This window comes from Crocodylus porosus, unplaced genomic scaffold, assembly GCF_001723895.1.
Source record: "Crocodylus porosus isolate Cpor-Errol unplaced genomic scaffold, CroPor_comp1, whole genome shotgun sequence".
Classification (NCBI taxonomy): Eukaryota; Metazoa; Chordata; order Crocodylia; family Crocodylidae; genus Crocodylus; species Crocodylus porosus.
Window position 1 is genome coordinate 1,491,186 of NW_017728927.1, and position 23,741 is coordinate 1,514,926.

A 23,741-nucleotide genomic window follows, 5' to 3' on the forward strand; every position below is an offset into this window, starting at 1 on the left:
ATTCTTACACTGCACCTCATCGCTACCCAATGTGCCTGCTGTCTTTCAGATTTGCCTCCCAAGCTGTCCAGTGTCCTGTCTCAAGGTTTTGCCACTGGGAAAGGATGAGTGTGGGATCTGTCTCCTGTCTCTGTCTGGAGTCTCACTCTCTTGTAGGCAAAATGCTCTCTGAAGCACTTTAGAAACTGATTTAGGGCGTGTTTTACTTCATTGCATTTTCTTTTAAGGGTCATGGCCAATTTGATATAGTCAGTTCAGGAAAACTTCCAGGTCCTACACTTGCTAATCTTTAGTCCCTTTGCCAATATGTATGGCTTTACCGTTACTTTCTTACTGAATTCTTTTAGCCGTTGTTGCTGTGCAGAAGTCCAACAGTAGAAATGTAAGTCTCTTAGGCCAAATGCTGTCAAATGCACAAAGCCAATGAAACTGGAGGATCTCTTGAGTCCTAGCAGATTTGTGTAGCCCTGAAGTTGACTGTCTCCTTTTTTATTTTTATTTTATTAAAATAAGAGCATTAAATGCAGCCTGGTTATCTTAGTTCACTTTCTTTTCACTGGTTCATCCACTGCTGACTTCTAGAACTTGGCAAATGTATAGCTAAATATTTCAGTGTTTGTTTTTTGTCTCAATCCAAAGGGTTTTTCATCTAACCTGTGACGTTTCTAAGGTAAGTTCTTTTGATTTAAATTATTGATCCCTTAAAAAACCTTTAGTCACAATGTATCTCCACTACTGTAGGTTTGTCATTGTTTCACAGTCTCTTGATTTCCTGCATTCCAGTAAGACTCAGTCCACTGGAAAGGGGAGTTGAAGAATTGCCCTGTGCTTTGCTGAGCGAATGAGTTCCATTTGGGTGTTTGTAATGCGCACTTTGGTGTTCAGTGATTTGGGTGTAAAGCTTTTTGTACAAATGTCTTATTTAAAGCCGAAGTCCTTTTTACATGAATTTGCAATTAAAAAGGGAGAACTTTTATTTTTTTTCCTGACTATCGATAGGATTGTTGCCAGCATTATTTACTATGTCCGCAACTTCTTGAATAGGATCCTGGATGTTTTGTAAACTTGCCACTTTTTGCACGAAGGTGACTACTGCTGAATCGCATATAAGAAAAGCAAGCTGCTGATGGTCCAGCAAAGGATTTGCAAGGAGGTAGTGGTTGCAGGCCTTGCTGCTGGGCCCCTGAAATTATGAGTCTTTGATCCAATTTCCGTTGGCCTCTGTGGTTTAGGGCTTCCCTGGTCCCTCAGATGCGTCCTTGCATTGTAATAGGTTTTCTTAGTATGGGTTTGGAGGTGGGGAGCCCGTTCCTATTATTTGCTGCTGTAATGCTGCGAATGAATTCATTTCTTTTTATAGTTTCTACAGGTTCCGGCTACTTTTCTATAAAGAGAAGGACAGGCTTCACATCTGCTCATAATGCAGCCCAAGAAGCAGTTTCAGAACTTCCTAGTCCCTTTGTTCTACAGTTAGAGGGAGCTTTTGCATCGCAGTTATAGACTTAAAGTCTCCATATTAAGTTGTACTTAAGGGTTACATTCAGTACTGCTCCCTGGGAAATTTTCCTTCCCACTTCAGGCTGTTGCTACTTCTGCTGCCTTGTTTCTCTTTTTTTTTGCCATTATCTCCTTTGTTTCTTCCCTGCTGCCACTCCTAAGTTTTATCCCTCTTGCTAGGACCATGCAATTTAAGGTTGACACTTTAAGTGGTTTTTCTGGGCCCTGGAATGGCTTATGCTGTGGAATTTTAACAAGAGGCTGTTACACCTTGCTATCGCTAGCACCACTTTACACCTGATTCCTGTTGAGAATGTTCTAGCCTTGTGACTATAAAAGTTAAAAATGCTTCATTTCTGCCTAAAGCAAACCCAGCTCAATGGATTCAGCCTGCGTGCATGCTGTCTCTGCTATCTTTGTTTTAGGTAGGGTTTTTTTCCTACTTCAAGCATAGTAAGGGTTATTGTTAACTCATTGGATCAAATGGTGCACAGAAGTCTTCTATCAGTTGCAGGAGATATAGAAGAAGATTGATCTGTGTCCATGGCAAAAATCTCAGCTCCTTGCAGTCAGTGGCTCCATTTCCTTGCGAGGGAAAACCAACTAAAATACTTGATCAGTAACTTGTATTCCCACCTCTCTGGGGAAGAAAGGTGAGGATGGTGTGGTGGGATGTCCCACTATCTACAGACTCTTGGTTTACTTTTCATTTTAGAGGTGCTGCATTAAATGAGAGAGATGCTGCTAATTGGAAGGCAAGATGAGGATTTTTTTTGCCCTCCTTTCTCCTGGAGAAAAGATGGCTTTGACTTGTACGTCTTTAAAGGAAGAATGTTGCTCTTAATAGAAAACTTCCTTCACTGCTGAATAACATTTTAGCTTTGAAGCCTGATTTTTTTTTTTTCTTTTTTTAATTAATGTTTAGCAGCAAGTAGCTAAAGTGCAAGAGTGAACTGCTAAGTATGAATAAACTATCAGAAGAAAGGTAGAGCAGTATCCTCTGCAGTAAGAGGGATATAGTTGGGAAACCTACCCAAAAACTGCACCGGAAGCTGTCACCTTGTCCATTTGCAGCAGCTGTAATGTGGCTTCCCACTCAAAGGGATAGTGAATTAGGCCCATTTAGTGCCATCATGGCTTTTACTCCTTCCTCTACAGACCAAGTTACAGAATGAAAATAGCCCATGCAGTGTGAATCACTAATTCCATCTTCCTAAGGACAAAGTACTTTGCTGTGAACGTAATAGTTCATTGGACAGGCCCAAGTCCCAGAGCAGCACAGTTCTTGTGCTTCACAGGTACAAGCTGACAAATGGCCTCTCCTGCCAGTGCAGATGAGTTCAGCACTAGCTGTTCAGCTGACAACTGCCTCTTCCTAACAAGTCACTTAACGGCATTAAATATTTGCTTCATCAGGGCCATTCAGCTTTTGGGCAAACTTGACTGACTAACAAACTCCTTCTCTCTCAGCATTATCTGCTCACACAAACACACCATCCCAAGCATTCAGTCTGGCTAGCTGTTGGGGAAAGCATACCAAAACACCGAGGGTTAATGGAAAACATTTTGCTGCTGTGACAGTTTTGAATAGCTTTTATTTTTAGACTTGATAGAACGTACACGGGAAGCCTTTTGTTCTTGAGGCACAAGATCATCATGGAGACATTAATATTTAAACTTATTAAAAACATTAACAAAAGGCTGCTAAAATGTGGCAGTCTAGCACATGCTCTTCCCAGCATCATCTTTTATTCCCATCAGGCCCAAGCCAGATAGTGATCTGTGTACACTGCAAGGCAAAGAAGAGGGGGTTACTTCTGCTTCTGAACAGCACTAGTCAGTTTTCAGGACAGGCTAGCAAGCTTGACTCAGAGCTACCTTGTGACCTAATGTAATATTAAAACCTACCCAGGACCCTTGTCCCTTCTGCGGAGAAGCCTGAGAACTCTTACTTTCAAATAAAAGCTGAGGCAGTGGAAAACCTGAAGGCTAGGCAGCGGTTCACGCTTTGTTTTTGGTCTGCAGTTGTCATTCCCTTCACCGGGTCTGTTCTGCTAATGGCCCTATTCCATGCATTGCATTGGTTCCTTCACCATCTGTAGGTGGTCGCAGGCCTGGATGGGACCCTGTAGAAGTTGAGCCTGGAAGTGCTGAGTTAGCTGACTAGCTTTGGGCAGAACCAGGAGAGTGTGGAGAGTAAATCCAGCACTGACTTTGCACCTGGTCTCCCAGAGGATATGGGGGGCTGTGCAGAGAAATCTCTTCACCTCTCCAGTTGAGCTGTGATGGGGAGCTAGGCCAGAGGTGAAGTCTTTCCCACATAACATAGGGAAAAATACAGTACTAAATTCACAGTGATCAGGTGGTCAGTACTGTCTTTATCCTCAGGTTGGTCTCTTGCCAAATAATAGCTCAGATGCACAAAAACCACTTCTACCAGGATCTGCAGCAGAAGTTAATTATGACAGGACCAGAAACAATTAAAAACAACCCCCCCCCCCCAAAGCCTGTGAAGGCTTATCCCTGTGTTCATGCATCCCCAGTGGCCGATTAGGGTAACAATCTCCAATTTAGTTTGTATAGAAGGTGTAAACCTACCCTACCTTCTGCCTGATTTAAGACCAACACAGCTAACTACCTCTGTCTGATTAGGCTAATGCCATATTCCCTGTGGAGCTCAGCAAACAAATACACTCAATAGGCTGCATCTATCAGTCAGCTTTTCTCTAGCAGGGCTGAGTTATCGCAAATGCAAAACATGGCAATTTGTTAGTGCTGCTAACAGCAGCTAAGCCAGTCTCTTTAAAGACACCAGAGGGGTTGATTATAAGCAATTGAAAAATGAAAGGAATTGAAACCCTGGTATTGTACCAAGGTTAGGCAGGAGAGCTGCAAGCAAGGAGCCAGCCAGCCTCCCTACTGTTTTTGTGCAGCTGAGTGAGCAACCAATATATCGGTCAATTTGCATGACAAGTTAAGCTACTTTGCTTAAATGGAGGCTGAAAGGCACTCTCCTGGGCAGAAAGCCAAGGGCAAAGCTTAATTTGGCTAGAAAACTGAATGGTCTCTCCTGCTTCGGACCTGATCCACAGTCCCCTGAAGTCAGTGGAGAGATCCCCAAAGGTGAGTCAAGGAAGGGCTCTAGAATCCAAGCAGAGCCAATTAAGGCCAGGGGATCCTCTGGGTTCTGCTGCAATAGGTTCCCCTTCGTGATGCAATGTGTGTCAATAGCAGATATCCTGTATCTAAACAAAGCAGCTGCAGTGGGAATGCTGCAACTCTAGCCTGGAAACTTGAAAGGAAATGAAAGGACCTTGATCTGTGTTAACTCCAACATTCATTTGGTTTGGTGCATTTGGCTGAAGCAGCCTTCCAGGACCGCTCTCCTGGCTGATCCTTTTGCTGTGGGCCACAGAAGTCTGTCTAGACAGGTCAGGATTCATTCAGCACTGCCCTGCCCTCTCCTGAATTCCAGTGCATGTACTTTTCTCTTATACCAATGCTGAACTTTGGTTCCTTCTCTGGATCTCTAAGGGAGTTGTGCCTTTCCTGCTGGCAACAGTGAATTGGCAAAAACAAAGATACAGAAATCTGACAACCCTGGGTTCCTGAATGGAACAGGGGCCATTGAATTTGGGGAATAAAGGGAAGATTTCATTAAATAAGTAGGTGCCTGGCAACCTTCCCCTTGGCTAAAAATGAGATTTGATTATTTCTGGTTCATAATAGCAATGGCCACTTTAGGTGGAAACGGAATTTATTCTAATCTCTTGGGAATGCTGAGAATCCATCCCAACTAAGAGCATCTGACAAGCTGGCACTGAAATTAGATGGTGAAGCCTCATGAACAAGTCTTGTTTAATCACTAGACAGATGTTCAGTGACTGAAGTAAGATGCAGGAACACTTCTTGACCAGTTTTAACTTTATCAGTAATCTAAATGTGCAAGACTGACTTGCTGGGTAGCACATTTTTCTTGACCTCTTTGTACAAAATTTGTAAATCTTATTACCTGTTCGTGCCTGGCAGCAGAACGACACAAAGTGTATTATTCTGTAGGCTTCTATAAAGCTTTTTGATTCTGCAGTCTAACTTCTTCAGTTTTTCCCTTAGGTCTTGCTCCTGGATCAGGCAGAACAAAGTGGAGCTAGTATTAAGGTGCAAGACAGTAAGCTGTATCAGAAGCAGAGCCCTACTGTAAAAGGGGAAGTATGCTTATTGTCCATTAGGAAATACAGCAAAAAAAACATGCAAGCTACCATTAGCTTAGTGATCTTTGGCAATGTGGATTCAAGAATCTGTTATTTTGTAGGTAGTCTCTTCATATTGGCATTAAAGCACCACGACTACCGGTTAAGGGAGAATCACGGGACTATTAACCAATTGCCTGCCACTTTCTCCAGTAAAAGTGAGACTAAAGTTAACTGGACTGGTTTGTTGTTTCAAGGGTTCTTGACCACAAGATCTCTCTTCTTTTATGTCACCCTTACGGTACATAATCCTCTTTTTCAGTTCTCTTCCCCCATCCTTCTTGCTCCACAGATATCTTCATTTTTAAAATGTGTATTCGTGTGTAGCAATACACAATTCTAATGTTAAACAGCAGGTTAAACAACTTTCATATTGTCATGCTTTATAGCACTTTCTGTCTTCAGACTGCCTTCACAAATATTAATCTCTGACAACCTGTCTGCCACATGCTGAGGTAACCCGATTTTACACGTTGGGATCTCCAGTTAATCTGGTCCACGGCTGCACAAAACCAATGATGGAGCTACAGTGAAAATATGAATCCTGGCTCCCGCAGCTCTATTCAGTCCACTACTGTGTGGTAAGTAAAAAGCTAAGGAAAGAGTAGGTTAGGCTTTTAACTTACACATATAGAGACCTGCTTCTTTTTCATGCATAGAACACTTTCTCCTTCCTGAAGCGATTGTGTCCCCTGATGAGCCATGTGATTAATCCATTGGTTGAGGTGGCTAGGAGTGAGAGCTCTTCTGCTTTTCAGTTTGCTGCCCATAGTTGCCCATTTCTTTATAACCTCAAGTGCACTTGAAGCACTTTCTGCAGTTCGGAATTCTTAAAAGAAACAAGCCCCCTAGGTCAGTGATTACCTCGCCGCCCCCAAACACACCCACAAGCGGCTGCCTGCAGAGCAGAGTGGCAGCTAACGGCCAAGATCCAGCATGTGGGAGACCAGAACTAGAATCTCAAGAGTCCATGCGAGGAATACTGTCCCTGTAGAATCTGAGGCTTTAATCCTACTATCAGATGTTCCGCCCTTCATCCAGCTCTAGGTAGGTGCACTGCAAAGAATTCAACTTACTGGATGAGTGTCTTGACACGATACTTTGCAAAACAGTCGGAGGAAGTTCAGTGTTGGAACCTGTTTGCACCTTGGCACCCATCTGGTTGAAGGAGATACTAATAGAGAGTGCTTGAACCTTTTCAAAAGCATCTGTTGCTAGCAGTAAATTTAAAACCAAACACAGCAACAGATAAGAGGGGACTAGTAAATACCTAAATATGTTCCAGTAGCAACAGTGTGACAGATTTGGAACCACGTGGGTGAAGTGCAGGGGCAGGCACTTATTTTGGGCGGAAGGCTGCTTACTGAGTTTTGGCAAGCCATCGAGGGCTGCATGACAGGCAACCAGGGGCAGATTAAATATTAATTTTCTAAATTTTTAGGGGCCCTGCGGGCTGGATAGAATGGCCTGGCGGGCCGCGTCTGGCCCGCTGGCTGCATTTTGCTTATCCCTGGTGTAATGGGAAGCTACTCTGCACACAGTACCACACTGGCATCAGCTGGAATCCCAGGCACAAATTATTTACAGAATGCAGGTGTTGCATGCTACATGTACTTACTCAGGAAACAGTAACTTTGGCGCTTCCCATTTTTATGGTCTCTAGGCAAGAAGAGAGCTTTCAGGTCTTTCAGTTGACTCAATTTTTCTTGCAAGTCTGTCTCTGTTAGGCTTTTCTTTACTCCTGCCATATAAATTACCCTTTCATTTTCAACATCCATTTCCAGCTCCTTTATCAAGGTGTTGCAATCTAATGTAACTGCAGAGACAGGCCTCTGAACCTGGGAAACATTGAACAGGAATAGGTTTAACATGTCTGAGCAGAATCATGGACTGAGTGAACAGACTTCAAAATCAATGCTCAGGAATTCTAATTCTATTTGGAAATAGATGCATTTCTGGAGGCAAAAATAACTTAACCAATAAGTTTGTAGAATGAGAGAGATTACATCTGCATCCATATAAACCTTCCTCTGTTCTGGCACTAACCCAGGTCAGTATTGGGACAGATACTTCTGCTTGAATGCCTCAATTCTAATTAGATGGTAAGAACCTATTGTACAGAATGACTGAGTACATACATTTGAGAGATCACCACCAGACTGATCTCAGCAAGGTTGAGATCAGGTTCAAAGACACTGAAATGACATGAGCACCAGGCCCCTTCTTAGAACTATGCTTCCTGGAAACAGGAAGGGGGAGCATGACTGCTCCAGCAGGCACTCCCAGGCACCACCCAACACTTTAGTTGTGTGCACCTGGTACATGGGCAGAGGCCACTCAGAAAAGACTAATCACACCAAGCTCCTATTTTACTGTAGGCTGATATTTTAAATAATCTTTTTTGCCATGTGTTTTCAATACCTTAATGCAGGATCCTGCAATTTCAGCTCCATTCAGACTCTCCAGAGCAAGCTGGGCAGCCTCTAGTACTTCATACTGGATACAGATGTGGGGCTTTAAAAAGGAAGCATCACACTTGAATCTCTACTGTAGTCACAATATCCCTTTCAAGTAAACTTTTATCGCACATTAGGAGGATGTCATACTAATCTGTACTATCAGATTCCACTTACATGCATACTGGATAAGTGCATATTATACTTAACTGCATAGTCCAACACCAGTCCTAGTCTTTCCCCTATGCATGCACAACAAATCTCAGCTATCTGCAGTGTGTGTGTTGGTTGCATGCATAAACAGCTTAACTGCACAGCATCTTTTGAACTTATTAGTTAGGTTGCAATGTTAATTGTACTCTGTTTAACCACATAATTGAGCCAGATGACATGAAGGGGGAAGTAGCTATCAAAAGGCTGATGCCAGAGGCCTTGACTCTGGTGGGATCGGGTTAGTTTTGGGGTTCCTAATACAACAGCACTATGTATTATGGACTGTAGAATCACAGGGTTGGAAGGAACTTCAGAGGTCATCTGGTCTAAACCCCTGTAAGAGTTATTACTTCTTAATAGCTTACATTATGGTTGGTTAAGCAGATACTCAGGGAAAGTTTCAGTCCTGAAGCTATGCACTTAAACAGAGTATGCTATATGCTGTATATGTAACAGTGAAGATATACCTAGTTTATATTTTAAAGAATTCACAGCATTACTGTTGCACATTACAGGCCTTCACATTCCAGCTTGCTTTTCTCTACAAATAAGAGAGAATCTCAGAAGTTCCCCATTGCCGAGTACGAGGCTGGGATTCCTACCCTGGGCTCCTTAATGCTGTAGCTCCTCTGAAAGGCCACGTTTATTAGAGATGGGTCCAACAGCACAGTTAAGCCACATTAGCTGTGTTTATTCTTGTCATTGTCTATAATGGCTTTTCCACACCAAACCCTTGTGGCTGCTGATTATATTGCCAAGCAAGCAGAACAACCAGTGTTTAATTTGTTCATCCCCACCCTCGACAAAACAAGATCACTGGAGAATCCCAGCTCAGGTCTCATTATTCACCTGCTGTGTTTCAGTGATGACAGTCAGTGATCGAACTGGACCATACTTCTTAAATTCTTTCTTTACAGACTTCAGGCAAAAATCTTTACCAAATGGGCCCGCATAAAGAGTCAGCAAGTCACCCAACTTGATTCTCATCTGTAGGAAAACAAATTTAGTGTAAGGATTTTAATGACCAAAGTTGAAGGGAACTGATTCTCTCTCAGCTCAACATCAAAGAACACTGTGAGGTAAGCATGTTACCTTTTCACAAATACCAGCTACGAGGGCAGGTACGACATGCTTTGAACGCAAACTAAACTGAACGACACTGAAGGAGGACAGGGGAACTTCTTCTATGGCTCTCTGAAGAATCTACAATGAAGGGAAAATTCACATATAATAACTGTCAACTGAGGACAGAAACTTCTAGTTACAATCATAGAAAATTAGGGTTAGAAGGGACCTCAGGAGGTCATCTAGTCCAACCCCTTTGCTGAAAGCAGGACCATCCCCACCTATATCATCCTAGCCAAGGCTTTGTCTAGCCAGGTCTTAAAAACCTCCCAGGATGGAGATTCCACAACTGCACTGGGATTCTCATTCCCAGTTCTGACTGTCACATTGGGTGCCCTGAGGTAAGTCACTTCATCTCTGTCATTCTAGTTTCCTGCTTTGCAAAATGGACACGCTGCCGGACAAACCAGTACCCTAGTGCATTTCTAAAGATGACAAACTGACTTAGATGGTGAGGTATTGGGACTTTTGCTCAATATTAACTAATACCCAACTCCTTAAGTGTAAGAAAAACATGCTTGAGAATGTGAAGAACTCTGACAATTAGACGCATGTTGGCAACAAACCTGCTTGTTTGAAGGTCTCGGGCCATTCTGACATGAACCAGGGGAGGCTAGGTCCTGTCTGCCCAAAAGGAGGGTTTGTTGGCCAGCCAAGCGCAAAGAATCTAAAAAACTAACAAAGAGAAGAACATGCAAGTCAAAGTAACTGAGTACTAATCTACATTTAACCAAGTTAGAAATCTTCAAGAAAGGTAGTTGTTGAATTCAAATATGAAGGTTTTAAAAGATTTTTAAGAACTAAATTTGTCATGGTCTGAAAACAATTATCTCTGAATACAGGGGGAAGGGGGAAAGCTTGCATGTGGCAGCCACTGTCTCTGCCACCTACCACCCTGTGCTGCTGCTGCTCTGCATGCAGCTGCCACCCTGCCTTGCTCTGTGTGCAGTTGCCGCCATGCGTGCGTGCGTGCGCACCGCCCCCCCCCCCCCGCTCCACATTATCTGCCTTGGGTAACTGGGATTTTTACATAACCAGCACCACTCATTCCCTACTCATGTTAGATAACAGGGATTTTACTGTGTAAAGAAAATTACAAAAATCATGATATCAAAACTAAGATTTAAAATTTAAAACTATTAGATTAGTGATTTCTTTCATAAAATATTTTTTCCTGTTGAAAATTACTAATGGGAAGGAGAAATATTGACAGAAAATAAAGCATATTACAATATAATTTCAGAAAGAACTAAATCCAGTGATGTAGATGACTGGGGTGTGGAAAGTCCTATTACCATAGCTGGGGTATGCTGGAACCCTCACTTGATTGCTGTTGGACTCTGTTCAGCTGTAGGTACAAGGTGGACTTCTGTTGTGAGATCTCACTCGCTTTTTGGGCAATTAGCAGTGTCTCCAAGTTTAGTTCTTCTACCTTGAGATACACACATTGGTAATAACTAATTCTTCAAGGTTACTTTGAAGCATACAGTACCACAAGCATCAACTCAATCTAAGACATCTCTTGGAGTATGAAACTAAAGACTTGAGGGATGGAATTGTACAAATAGCCAATCCACTGCAGTAATGAGCAGGTGCCTTAAGACGGCTAAAATCCAAGACAAAGAACTGAAAACAAGTGGGGAAAATACAGTCAAAGGGAAGAGACGCACTATACGAGATTTTTATATATATGTACTGGACCATGCCTGGAGACTGATCAAGTTCTAGTAAAATGGAAATTTATTCAAATTCCCATGTACTCCACTAGTGGGCAATGGTCCTCCCCTAGATCCTCAATGCTGATCTAAGTAATACGTTCCTAATTCTTCTCATATTAGTAGTTTCAGCAAAGTCCAAAACAATTATCTTCCCAGACTGCAGCCCAGGACCCAAGATCAAAACTACATCAATTAAACATAAAAGCAACTAGTAGTCAACATGAAAATTTTCTTTATGAAGCCTATAAAATGTGTTTTGACATGAAGGTCTTTAAGACACACCCCACCCCCCCAAACTGAAACCAACAACAACATAATTTCAAACCTTGCAAGGCCCCTGTTTAATGAAGTATTGAGCCAGTTCAAGTGCAGCTTGAGCATCTTCTGTTGGATCATGACCAAGCTTGTTTTCACACTGAATTTCCTTCCTAAAATGTCAGTATAGGCAAGTTATCACTTTTTCCTCACTCTAGAATACACAGTAGCTTACCTTTTATTTTTTAAGCCTTGTAACTTGTTTTAGGTGACTTATTTTTCTCCTCACAGCAAGTTTGTTATATTTCAATTCTGTGAGTTGCCATTCTCATGAAATGTTCCATAAAGCCTCCATAGTATAACCTTATTGCAATGCTTACATTTTGGATGCTAAAGATGTCATAGATACAGTGATACACATACATCATGCTTTGATGCACCTTTGCAAACTATGTGGTAGCATAACTAATAAAGCATGGATGGTGAAGGCAAATAGCAATCTCCTATTTCTCACAGAGAATTTAATTGTAGAAAGTTATTGTGCTACTATGGAATACCTTATTCCTACAAAATATGCTGTCAACTGAGGGCTGGAATATCAGTAACCACTAAATCTAATCTTGTCAAATTAACAAAGCACATTTTATGATGGATTATCCTTACTTTTCTGTATCAGCACACTCTTGCTAATTCGTGATAAGCCTTTGAGTAATTCATGTGAATTATAAACTCCAGAGTTGTTATACCATATCTTTGCTTTTTAGGGATAAGATTTAGCACATTGCAATTATGCCCAATTAGAAAAAGAACAGACCTGCTGTTAATGCACTGGAGCAAGATTCAGCAAATCTGCTCGTGTCACAAATTCCCCGTATTACTTTAGGCAAGTCACTTATTTGCTCTGTGCTTCAACTTCCTATCTGTAAAGTACAGATAAAGAGTCTTTCTTTGTCGTATCCATTTAGATATATACTGTGTATGTATAAATCACCATGTAAAAGTCCTAATCTTGACAGGAAATGGATTACTTCACACAAGTTTTGCTTCTGTTTTTCCTCTAAAGTGTCTGCTGTTTGATGCTGTCCGAGACAAAATACTGGGCTAAGTGGACTTTTGATAAGTCTTATGTTTTCACCTAAATTGGTGTGTGTGTGTGTGTGTGTAGGAAGACGGCTGAAAAATGAAGGCAGTGCTAGCATGGCTAATTATTCAGCGCATATATTTTGTACACATGCGTGATCTGATTTCTTTCCAAGTTTTAAGAAACTGGTAATTCAGGTGTAAAAGTTAACTGATAAAGCCATATGCTCCCCATTGGCAAGCACAAGAGGAGCACTGTAAGACACTTACCCTAAAACAGCTTTTGCTAAGAATTTTAACTTGAATCTTCGACCTCCACTTCTGGCAAAAAGCAATGAAGTGTCAATAACACTGGGATGGATCATCTGGAGAAGAGGAAACATGACTAATATGATTTAAGAACAACAGTGGTGTCATAGGACTGGCCTGCAATCCCTTCTTCTAAACAAACTAGCAGAAGGTGCTCAGATCCAGTCATCCCAGAGCATTTTATGGTCACTTAAATTTACCATAGGAAAGACTTAACAGTTGTGTTGGGGTAAAAATATGAATGGCTCCTAGCAAGCAAATGGAAGGAAAGAAAGAGGGATACACCTGGAGTTTCATCTACTTCTGGCAAAGCGTGAGTATCCTTAGTGGACCAATTTGTATAATCTGGAGAGAGAAGTAACAAGTTTCAGGCTCTGTGCTCCTTCCAGGAGGTCTGGGAAAGGAGCAGTCACAGGCCAATCTATTGTAGACAGACTTGCACTTTTGAAATACAGCTTTCTAGTTTTACAACTTCTGTGTTTCTTGAACATCCGATCTGGTAACGCATCTCTCTTGGAGAGCCTTAACCCCATCTTAGGGAAAGGCTGGTAGTAATAAACAGTTACAATATATTGTGGAATTGTTTTGGTTTTAGATATGAAAGCAGCAGGTAAAGGGAGTGGAGAAAATGCATTTAAGAGCACACTTACTTGTAAAGCTCGGAGGTCAGCATTTAAAGAGTGACCCACCAATATTGCATCATGGGGAAGCAATTTCTTTAGTTTGTCCTGGACGTCTGCAAGTTTGGTTTTCACTGGAAGAAGAATCTTCCTTGTGATTCCTGAGTATCTTCAAAGCAGAAGTTGTAAGAGGCAAACCAAAACATTAGCAACTGTTTATTAAAAAGCATTTCGAGCAAGACAAGTGAAATAAATGAACTATAACTATAATGGTATAGCACAGGATTATAGCTGTGGCTTCCTGTTTAAATGCCTCTGTGAGGACATGGTGAAACTGATGTTAAATTAATAGCACTAGGATTGTATCGGCCTCTGTAGAAGCTTGTCTTTCTTGATACAAACCTTTGTATAAATGATTAAGTTCCATTCCTGTCAAAACTACCCAGGTAAATGATCAGATTGGATCAAGGAGACTTAGACCTCTACACATTCAGGTAAAGGTGCGATTGGATCTAATGTGTGATCCACATATTGTGCCTCGTGCCATGCTACACGCGTATGGCACGAGGCGTGATTGTGAGATTGCACGTTAGATCCAATCATACCTTATTGCCAGCGCAAGGGGAATTTTATTGCCTTTGAGGGGTCTCCCAGCTACAGGGACTACACACAGCCAGGGCCAAAACTCCACAACTGACAGGGCTTTCAGCCTTGGCTGTGCCTCACATGCAGCTGGGACTGAAAGCCCTGCAACTGATTGTTAGTTGCAGGGTCTCTTGGTCCTGGCTGTGTGTAAGGCCAGTGAAAGACCCATCAGTTGTGAGGCTCTCAGCCCCTGCTGCATGAGGCATAGCTGGGATTGAGAGCCCCTTGTGGGCTGGGGAGTTTCAGGCACCCCTAGGCCTTGGGGATCATGGTAGCTGCAATCCCCAGGGTTTGGGGGTTTCACACGGGGCAAGGTACACCCTGGTAGCTGGAAGCCCTGTCAGCTGACGGGCCTCCGAACTGTAGGGGAGATCCTGCTACATGTGCAAATTAAAGCTTGATAGTAACCAGTTATAAATTTAGTACATGTTTTCAAGGTCTAATTAATAGCTGGTTGGAGCTTTTTATTGTGTGACAGCTACTCTGCACATTTGGCTGGTCTTAAGATAATTGCACAATTAACCAGTTAACTGCTCAACACCTACCATGTGTAGAGGGGGCCTTACAGGGAGCGTGAGAGGGAGGGCCTTTGTGCTGCAGTCTGAAACTAGGTCAGATATGAAAGTTTTGGAGGAAATATAGCTTGAGTTTTTTGCCTGGTTTCATTGTGAAACTTTTAGGCGTCTCCACACTAGAAATGGAAGCTTGGACAAAGTCCCTCTCCTTTTACATGAGTAAACAGAGCCCCAGAGCAGATAGATCTGGATTGCAGCCTCCTTGTTGTTACTAACGCTATATTCTATTCTACAACCAAGAGTAAAAAAGTAACCTGCACTATGTTTCACTAACCTGTAACTCAGGCTTTTTTTTTTTTTAAACACTGCATAGCAGCTCTAACCCTCTGCCAAGATCCAGTGGATTGTATAGTAGACAAGTGTATCCAATGTGGGGTAATATCTACATTTTGTAAACTGTTTGTTTTAACATTAGTTGAAACAGAACAGGCAACTCCCATGGAAAGGCACAGAAGTTATATTTACCACGAAACTACAACTGTAGCTAAGGTTTACAAAGACTACATGAAGCAGGCTCAGGCTGAATGGCTTTTAAGCGTTAAAGTAAGAAGGTGTATAGGACCTTTCTAGGCAGGATACCTGGTAAAGTAGTTCAGAATCTGGGTCTCAGGTTTTATAAGCTCATCCAGGAGGCACTGACCCTGTGCATCCACCAGTGAGACTCGGGTGACTTCGTTCCCCTTCGTAGTGAGGCACTGTCAAATTATAAAATGGCAGAGACACTGGTCACAGATCAGAAATGATTTTGCTGCCATTCCATTGTTTGACATGCACTCACTGATTAAAGCCCACCCTGCCTGCAGTAGCTTATCATTAATCCAATGTCCTGTCTAGAGAGCTGTCCATTTGTTACTGAGCATCTTTTTTTTTTAAACAATGCAGATGTTGATTGTTTGATGCCTGTTACAAGTGTAGTGCATCCAATCAGAGTAAATCTTGAGGAGGGAGACCTGATGTCACAAGGTCATTTTGTACTTCATACCCCTGAAAGCCCCAGCTAATTGCATTTTACTGCTGCTTCTTGCAGTTAGAACTGTACCCAGGGGTAAATCCAGGATAGCTGAAATGGAGAGTGGAGAGATGCAATGAAAAGAAATTTTTCCTTAAGGAAGCAAAGCTTGTAGCAGCTCCAAGATCTTCACCATGTCTCCTTTACAGGGACCAAGAGCATCTGCCTTGCAATGGATCCACCTGTCCTTTCTTCTGCATTCTGCTGTGCTGAGAATCCCTGCAGAGCCAAGCACTGCTCTGAGCTGGGGGAGTTCACACACGCACCTTGTCTACACTGCCATTTCTTGAGAACTCTCCCACTGCTGCAACAGCACAGCTCCACTCGCACTACCGCAGAAAGAACTGTTGTTGCCAGGTGGTAGCGGATGCTTTTCCTACTGTATCTCTCCTGGTAGGTGTATTCTAGAACAGAGCAGTTGGCCTGTTGGATCAGGCAGAGGTCATGTAACGGACTTCCTACCCCCCTTACAACTACAGATATTTTTATACCATTTCGCAATCCAACCCAAAGAGGGGGCTGCTGTCTGTCCTTGGGCTGTTGCATTCAGTGTGGACAAAATGTAGACACCCAGGCAATCCTAAGAAGAAATATAAAGATGTCTGAGAACAAGATGAGGTAACCTCTTATGTGCAACTTGATGCACAAAGGCTAAGAAAAGTCTGGAGATGAGTTAATATAGAGCCTGTGTTCCCCAAATCCCACTGAAAAACATAGGAGGTCTTCAAATTTACTGTCAAAATAGCCTGACCTTCTAAAGGATAATTATTTTCTTTCATCTCTTGCACCGTTAGAGTGTAGGTGGTAAGACCATGTTTTTTTTCTCCATATTTCTGAACAGTAGGGTCTTGTTCCAAGCTGGTGCTCTTAAAGATATGTCCATTGAAGACATGAGGTGACGCTGTAATATGAAACAATTGTGTATTCAAAAAGTGGCAAAAAAGATCATATATTATTCCCAAGCAACAGGAAAGCTGCTGTCACTAATGTACACTAATGGCATTTCACACCAGTGGGAGGCAGTGCTCCTGGGAGCACTAAACCTACTTCTATTCCTGGTTCTGCTATTGTCCCTGGTAGGTGACCTAAGCAAGTCACTTCACCTAGCTACAAAGTAGGGGAAGTAGTGATGCATCTCCTTCACATAAGCAATATGTAAAAAGCAAGGGTAATTGCTTTAGAGTTTTAGTTATATGAAGAATGATTGTTGCCACTACCTTGTTCTAAGAAGTTATCTTTTTCCCTTCAGTGGTATTAGGACTGCATTCTACTGCTTTAAAAAAAGAAGCGATTGAAATGCTTAATTTAACTGTCCAGTTTCTTACCTACCCATTGGCATACTTGAGTCTCTCTCAAAGTATGGTTTTAATCCTTGTAATCTCTCTGGGAGGTGCTAGCCCCATTTTTGCAGATAATAAAAGGGTATACAAAATGAGTTAAATGACCAGCTCATGGTGATAAAGTAAATTGGGAACTGAACCTAGGACCTAATCCAGAGTGAATCATCTTTCCTATTATTAGGATTCCTAGTCACTTACACTCAAAAAAACTGCAGGAAAAACTCTCATGATATCCCCAGTCTAGGACTAAACTACTTTTTTGCCCAGATTTTAGGACTCTATCAATAAATTGCAAAATTATCTTAACTAATTTCCACATTAAAGGCCCATTCACTAAGAACTTCCATTGACTTCCATGCAGTTTCCCCGACTAAAGCATGCAAAACCAGGCCCTAGAGTTTCCTAGAACTAGCACGGGTTGGGTAATGATTTCGGGCGGAGGGCCACTTACTGAGTTTTGCAAGCCATCGAGGGCCGCATGACAGGCAGCCAGGGGAAAATAAATATTAATTTTCTAAATTTTTTAGGGGCCCTGTGGGCCAGACAGAATGTGCCCATCCCTGAACTAGCACCACAGGGAAGATAAAAACAAAAAAGTAAAATGCTGATATACCTATAGTTTGTCTCACTTCACTAATCAGCATGAAGACAACTAATATGGGGAAAAAGGAATTTAATTCCTAATGAGCCTGAATCCATTCCAGTGCTCTGTATCCTTTACTAGATACATTTTAGAATGCAACTTTGAATGCTTGTAACAATCTAAATTTGCTTTCTCTATTGGCCCCTTTACAATTTTGAGGTGCTAAACATCCTTCGTTTTTATTTTTAAAATCAGCAAAAGAATTAGCTGGAGATGTTTATTTCAGAGTTCCACTGGCAATTAAGTTGTATCTTGTATTGGTGCATAAAACGCAATTTAGCTTAAGAAGGAAATGTATTCCAATTACATGAGTTCCTATCATATTTAGAAATATTTAAGCAAATATTGTCTGGATACCTTGTGCACTGTTATGGTGTTTTGCACTCACTCCTTCTCTGCACATGCTGGCTATAAAATTAGCTGAATCAGGCGGTAAACTGAATCTCTTAACAATAAAAAAAAAAGTGTTAGATGACTAAAGCACAAAAGAAAGTACAATATTATGAAATACTGTCACTTTATCCTTAAATCTCATCAAAATACCAGATTCAGTGTTGGTGTAATTCCATCAAATTCAGGCAAGGATTACATATACTGAGCCTGGGGAAACTGGACACAGAACACCGACTTTGTCATTTCAGTGCAATTTTTTTCCACTGAACAAGTCGTTTGCAAATAACTTGTTACACTAGCTACTGTATGATGCATCAGTCACTACGCAGAGTCTGCATAACTTACACACTATACTCTTAATTAGAATTTTGGTTACTGTTGCTAAAAGGGTAGTTAAAGAACCCAGAGGCAGTGAATGTTATTCACCTTTTTTAAAAGAGAGAAAATAAACAGGGGCAACTGGGCAATGCAGTTCCTCCCTCTGTCTATGTAGCTGAGGGTGGCTCCTATTTCTTAAAAAGAAAAATGAATTTTCAAAGAACCATCACAATGATTTAGCAGAAAAATACAGGATGCTTCTGTATCTACTCAGTCATCACAGTACTGTACAGCTTTAACTTTCCAGAGGAGGAAAGACTCACTGGTAGAAATAAAACTGATGGCTGTTTCCTCCTGGAAAGTTTAGAAGTTGCTGTAAATTAGAGACTTGCATTTGCTGCAGTTATAGAAGTATTTTCTAAGATTCTAGTGATTCAAAAGACATTTCTTAGTATTAACAGATTTATAAAAGAACTGAAATGTAGGCAGGCAACTTAAAAAAACTCCTGCGCTTTACATTGGCAGTATTCTTTCCAAGAAATGAGAGGAACTGTTACTGTACGACTCAGCACAGCTGGCAAATATTCAGGGCCAGATTTTCAGGTAGTATAAATTAACACAAGGGCCGATTTCTGCTAACAATAACTGAGTATGAGCCTTAAATCTGAGACATTTCAGGACAATGAGGATATTGTAAGATGAGAAAAACATTATAATTCTGAAATACTTAATTTCACATTTTAAAGCTTTAAAAGCTGCAAGCCATAAACAGCAGAGATTAGTCCTTTGCTTCTGCATTAGCAGAAGTAGGGAGGAGAGGAATTCTTTTATCTTAGTTCCCTGAAAATCAGAAGTCTTCATTTACTGCAAGGAGAATGATTTCATTGCAGTAACTGAATAATGCTACATGTTTATCATTGACTAACAAGCTCTAATGAAAAGAAATGAAGCTGAGACTTACATGCGGGAATGACTTTCTGAGATGTTTGAACTGTAAATAGAACCTGTAGAAGTGAAGCTGGCTCACTTCATGTAGAACAATGACCACAACCCGAGCCAGGTGTCTTTGGTGATGAATATGACACCAGCTGCACCAAAATTAAAGCAAAACAGTTAACAATAGTTTTAAAAATGTGGGCCTAGTCCCATTCTTGTACAAATCAAAGGCATAACTCCCACCATCTCCAACAAGAACAGAATTTCACTCGCATGCATCTCCTTTGCTCCACATAAGGACCTCCGTATGCAGAAGAAGACAAAGACACTGTGTAGCTAAGCTCTACTACAGTATTCATCTCCAAGACACAACTTGCCTTTTTTCCATGTAGTATAAAAATATGAATAGGAAAACATCCAAATAAAGCTATGACTGTTAAATCTGGGAGGAAAAAAGTTCTGGCAGAATTTATTGCCAAAAATGTATTTGCTGAAAACCATTTTTAAATAGCCTGAAATTAAATCAGGTATTTTGTTTTCAATATTTAGTTTCGTTTTTGAGTTCCCCTGTAGCCATCAGGCATTATCTCATCCAAGATGCCTATATTCTTACACTCTAAATGAGGCACTAAAATTCAGGTCAAAAAGGCTGGAAAAATGTCATTTTGATACTTAAGACAGCACATTGCATAGAACAAAATGTTCCAACGTTTTCCATTGTGAACTGTTTCATTTTAATGTTTCTGACACTGTACATTTTTGGAACTGTTGTTCTGTTAAAAAAATGTAGTGGTGTTTTTGCCCCAATTCAGTGAAACAAAGTTCCAAAACAGTGAATTTTTTCACAGTGAAAATTCTGTATTTCAGCCAGCTCGAGTTATATAGTATGCATACAGATGCAGTAATATGTGAAGATCAGGATGGTGACTGTTGCAAAGTACATTAAAACCCCCCCAAAAACAAAACATTAACCTATGGGTCTTTCAGTAGTCTAGCAGCAGTACAAGTTGCTTCAGGCTGGACATAAGGAAGAACTTCTTTACTGTCTGAGCCCCAAGGTCTGGAATGGCTTGCCACTGGAGGTGGTTCAAGCACCTACTTTGAATGCTTTCAAGAGAAACCTGAATGTTTTCCTTGTTGGGATCCTATGACCCCAGCTGGCTTCCTGCCCCTGAGGCAGGGGGCTGGACTCGATGATCTTCCAAGGTCCCTTCCAGCCCTAACGTTTATGAAATCTATGAAACTGCTGCCAGAATACAAACATACATTATATACCTGGGTTGAGCTGCATTGTGATGTTTTCCCAAAGCTGCATACTTTAAGAACTCATACACCTGATCATGGCTGATTTCACAGTCCTCACCAAACAATTCTGCTGACAAGCGTGCCTTCTTCTCCTAAGAAAGGTAAGCCCATGTGAAGAACCATTCATGTGTACCAAGCAACAGTGTTCATTGTAAAAAAGGCAAGGGATTAGGATGAAAGTGGCCCTTCGCAGTCTACATAGGTATTAAGAACATTTAAAATAGATAATACCGTATCTTCTCACATACAACATGCCCTGGAAAATAATTCATACCTTGTAGCCTAATCTTCAGCTGACTCACCCTTCCTTTCTTCCTTAAAGTTGAAACCCTAACTGCTCTTGAAAACTTTGATTTTTTAAAAAGCTAAAGAGTCTCCAAGGCTGTGAAGTAGGAAGAGAGGCCTGTACTAGCCAGCAAACAGCAAAAGAGCCAGCAACACATGTATTGGGGATGATAATCCTGCTGCCCTGTGACCCGACAGTCACATGTATGGGTTTGAATTGGCCTCTGAAGGGGGTCACCCAGTCATACCTGCTGTTAACAAAACCCAGGACCACACCCCAGGTCATATAGCAGGGTAGCCCCAACTCTAGGCCCAGCCTGGGCTGCGCTAGCACAGAAGTGCCCATGTGTCTGGCACTGACCCTCTGCCGCGAGATAAAATATCAAGTCCTTCATTATGTTAACATGCCCTTTGTCATATTATATTGAATGAGTAAAATCTGCTAACACAGAATAATGTTGGCACATCTTTTAAAACCACTTAAATATAAAATAAGAAACAAGATCACAAAATATGAGCTTCAAGTGGTTTTTTTTTTTGGGTTTTTTTTTAAGTAAAGCAATTCTTACATCAGTTGACTCATAATTAATTGCTTCTCTTCTTTCATTCCAGGGTGGACAAACATGCAGTGACACTACTGTTTAGATGAGCTGTAATTAGAAATCTACAAAACAGCCAGCAACAGTTTCAGGTTCAAAGATAACTTGGCAGGTCTTCCAGCCTCTAATTAGATGCAAATAAGACTCAGCTTCCACAGTTAGTGTGCTTAAACTTTTCACACGTTGGCTATCATGCTAATTTTAAGTGTTATATCTAAAAATGTATTGTGCCATTAGAGCTCTGAGTTTGTCATATGACCTTGCTTCACCTTCTAACAGGTGTAAATTCACTGAGGTATTTGGATACAGCATTGGTCTGAAATTGCTGGTATGGTCACATTGACTTCAAAAGTGCCTGGTTGACTGGTATAGATCATGTTCATCTTTGTGATTTTTGTAAGATATATTTAAGAACAGAACAACTGCCACTTACTGGGTTGGTCCTTAGATCCACCTTGCCCACTATTCTCACATGGTCCTCCAGAATCTCTCGCTGAGGTGCTGGCTGCACTGTTCCCCTAGCCTCTTTACTTATGCACTCCCTGTCCACGGCCCCATTGAGTCCTGGGACCTCCTGGTCAACCTCCTCCTGGCCCTGGCCAAGCTGGCTATGTGACCAGGGAGGCTCTGGCTGGGAAGGTCCCCAAGGATCTGCGGCTGCTTTCTTTGCCCTGGTTCATTCCCCTTTCTAGGCACAGTATCACTGGGCAGTGTCCACTGGCTCCTTGGACTTGTTCAGGGCACTGTCCGGTGTGCTCAGCTCAGTGTCCCCCCTTGGCACTCTTGTTACGAACCTTTGACCAGCACTCCTGTCCCTGTTCTTTTATTATTTGTCCCTGATAATCAGTTATCACCTTTTCTGTAAACTCTGCACATGTGGGAGGCCACTAGGTTACTTGGTGGGCGCAGCCCCATGTCACTGAAGGTGACAAATAGGCCTGTGTCACACAGTGGCAGAGAGTGGATGTTGAAAAGTTTTTTTATGACGGACTTTCAGGTGGATATTCATGGCTGCAAGTTTTCCTAGTTGAAGTCAAGTTTATCATCACTTCCAGCTGATAAAGTCACTTAGCTCTAATCAAATCTAGTAACACTTGTCTACGATCATAAACTAATTTCCTTTGCTTGGAGATGGGCCTGTCACAAACCCCTAAGATGCAACTGTTCAGTGCAGGGAAATCTGGGGCCAAACCCTTCTCTGCTACAGGCTTTTGCCCTTGGATTCACACATCCCAAAACTAATGATTTCAGTGGAAGTCAGGTACTAAGGTCCCCATGCTAAATCTGCCCTAACTGCTCGTGAAGATGTTTTAGGTTGCAAGCAGTACATGCTTTGGATCACGCCAAAGAACTCCGGGATGACAAAGACTCAGGGTGACTAGCGGCAGACGACAGGTGAGAAAATTCTACTTTTTGGGCATAAACTAATGCAATAAAATCTCAGCAGCATTTTAAAGGGGAACAGCCAGCCCTCTGCTTCCATAAAATGGCAGACATCTACATCTAATATCCATCTGGAATCAGAAAATTAGGGTTGAAAGAGACCTCAGGAGGTCAGTTACTCCAACCCCTTGCCTGAAGCAGGACCATCCCCAACGAGATCATCCCAGCCACGGCTTTGTCCAGCCGGGTTTTAAAAACCTCCCAGGATGGAGAGTCTGCCACCTCTCTGGATAACCCATTCCAGTGATTTACTACTCTTCTGGTGAGAAAATTATTCCTAATATCTAACCTAAACTTTTGCTGCAACTTGAGCCACCGCAGAGAGCAGTCCAGTTCCAACCTCTTTCAACCCCCTTCAGGTAGGTGAAGGCTGCCAGAGCGCCCCCTTCCGCCTCCCCGGAGACCACGTGGCGCAGCCCCGCTCCCAGCCCGGGCGGCCGCGCCGCTCCGGGGCAAGGGCCACACTCTGCCCCGGCCCGTGCGCACCTTTGCCCCACGCGAGCCGCCCCGCTCCGGCTCCGGCCGCCTCCTCTTTCCCCGCCGCCGGGGGGCGTCCTCGGCGCTGTCGCTACCCTCGCGAGGTCTCGCCGGGCCGCGCGGACGGTCGGCCTCCTCCATGCCCCGGCGGTAACGGGAAATGGGCCCCTGGGCAGGAAGCAGGTTACCCCGCGCCAAGCCGGCTCGTCAGGCAACAGCCCGCTCGGCGAGCCGTTGCTCATGCCTGAGC

At 42.3% G+C, this 23,741-nt stretch overlaps 1 protein-coding gene across 4 annotated transcripts; it reads right to left on the minus strand.

Moving 5' to 3' along the window:
- Nucleotides 1-3,074: 3,074 nt before the first annotated feature.
- LOC109314843 (putative RNA exonuclease NEF-sp) lies at nt 3,075-23,711 on the minus strand. 4 transcript variants are annotated; one of them, XM_019542178.1, is made up of 19 exons: nt 23,501-23,711; nt 20,658-20,779; nt 19,408-19,534; nt 18,093-18,180; nt 16,504-16,653; nt 16,244-16,332; nt 15,323-15,438; nt 13,554-13,692; nt 12,865-12,959; nt 11,585-11,687; nt 10,837-10,973; nt 10,108-10,216; nt 9,509-9,619; nt 9,266-9,403; nt 8,169-8,261; nt 7,366-7,585; nt 6,374-6,576; nt 5,510-5,619; nt 3,075-3,286 (listed from the first exon to the last, which is right to left on the minus strand). In XM_019542178.1, the coding sequence occupies exons 1-19, from the start codon at nt 23,630-23,632 to the stop codon at nt 3,217-3,219; spliced, it is 2,352 nt and encodes a 783-aa protein (XP_019397723.1). In that variant the 5' UTR covers nt 23,633-23,711; the 3' UTR covers nt 3,075-3,216. The 4 variants fall into 4 exon arrangements, with proteins under 4 accessions (XP_019397723.1, XP_019397722.1, XP_019397724.1 ...); XM_019542177.1 differs by having other exon boundaries at nt 20,649-20,779; XM_019542179.1 differs by lacking the exon at nt 8,169-8,261 and having other exon boundaries at nt 20,649-20,779.
- Between the last annotated feature and the right edge of the window lie 30 nt (nt 23,712-23,741).

What these genes read in the sequence shown, in the direction of transcription:
- LOC109314843 (XM_019542177.1), bottom strand. Translation starts at nt 23,632, where the DNA reads ATGGAGGAGGCCGACCGTCCGCGCGGCCCGGCGAGACCTCGCGAGGGT. An exon ending in ATTCTGAACTACTTTACCAG is followed by an intron (nt 13,693 to 15,322) that starts GTATCCTGCCTA and finishes TCTGCTTTGAAG; the next exon opens with ATACTCAGGAATCACAAGGA. An exon ending in CTGACCTCCGAGCTTTACAA is followed by an intron (nt 12,960 to 13,553) that starts GTAAGTGTGCTC and finishes CCTCTTCTCCAG; the next exon opens with ATGATCCATCCCAGTGTTAT.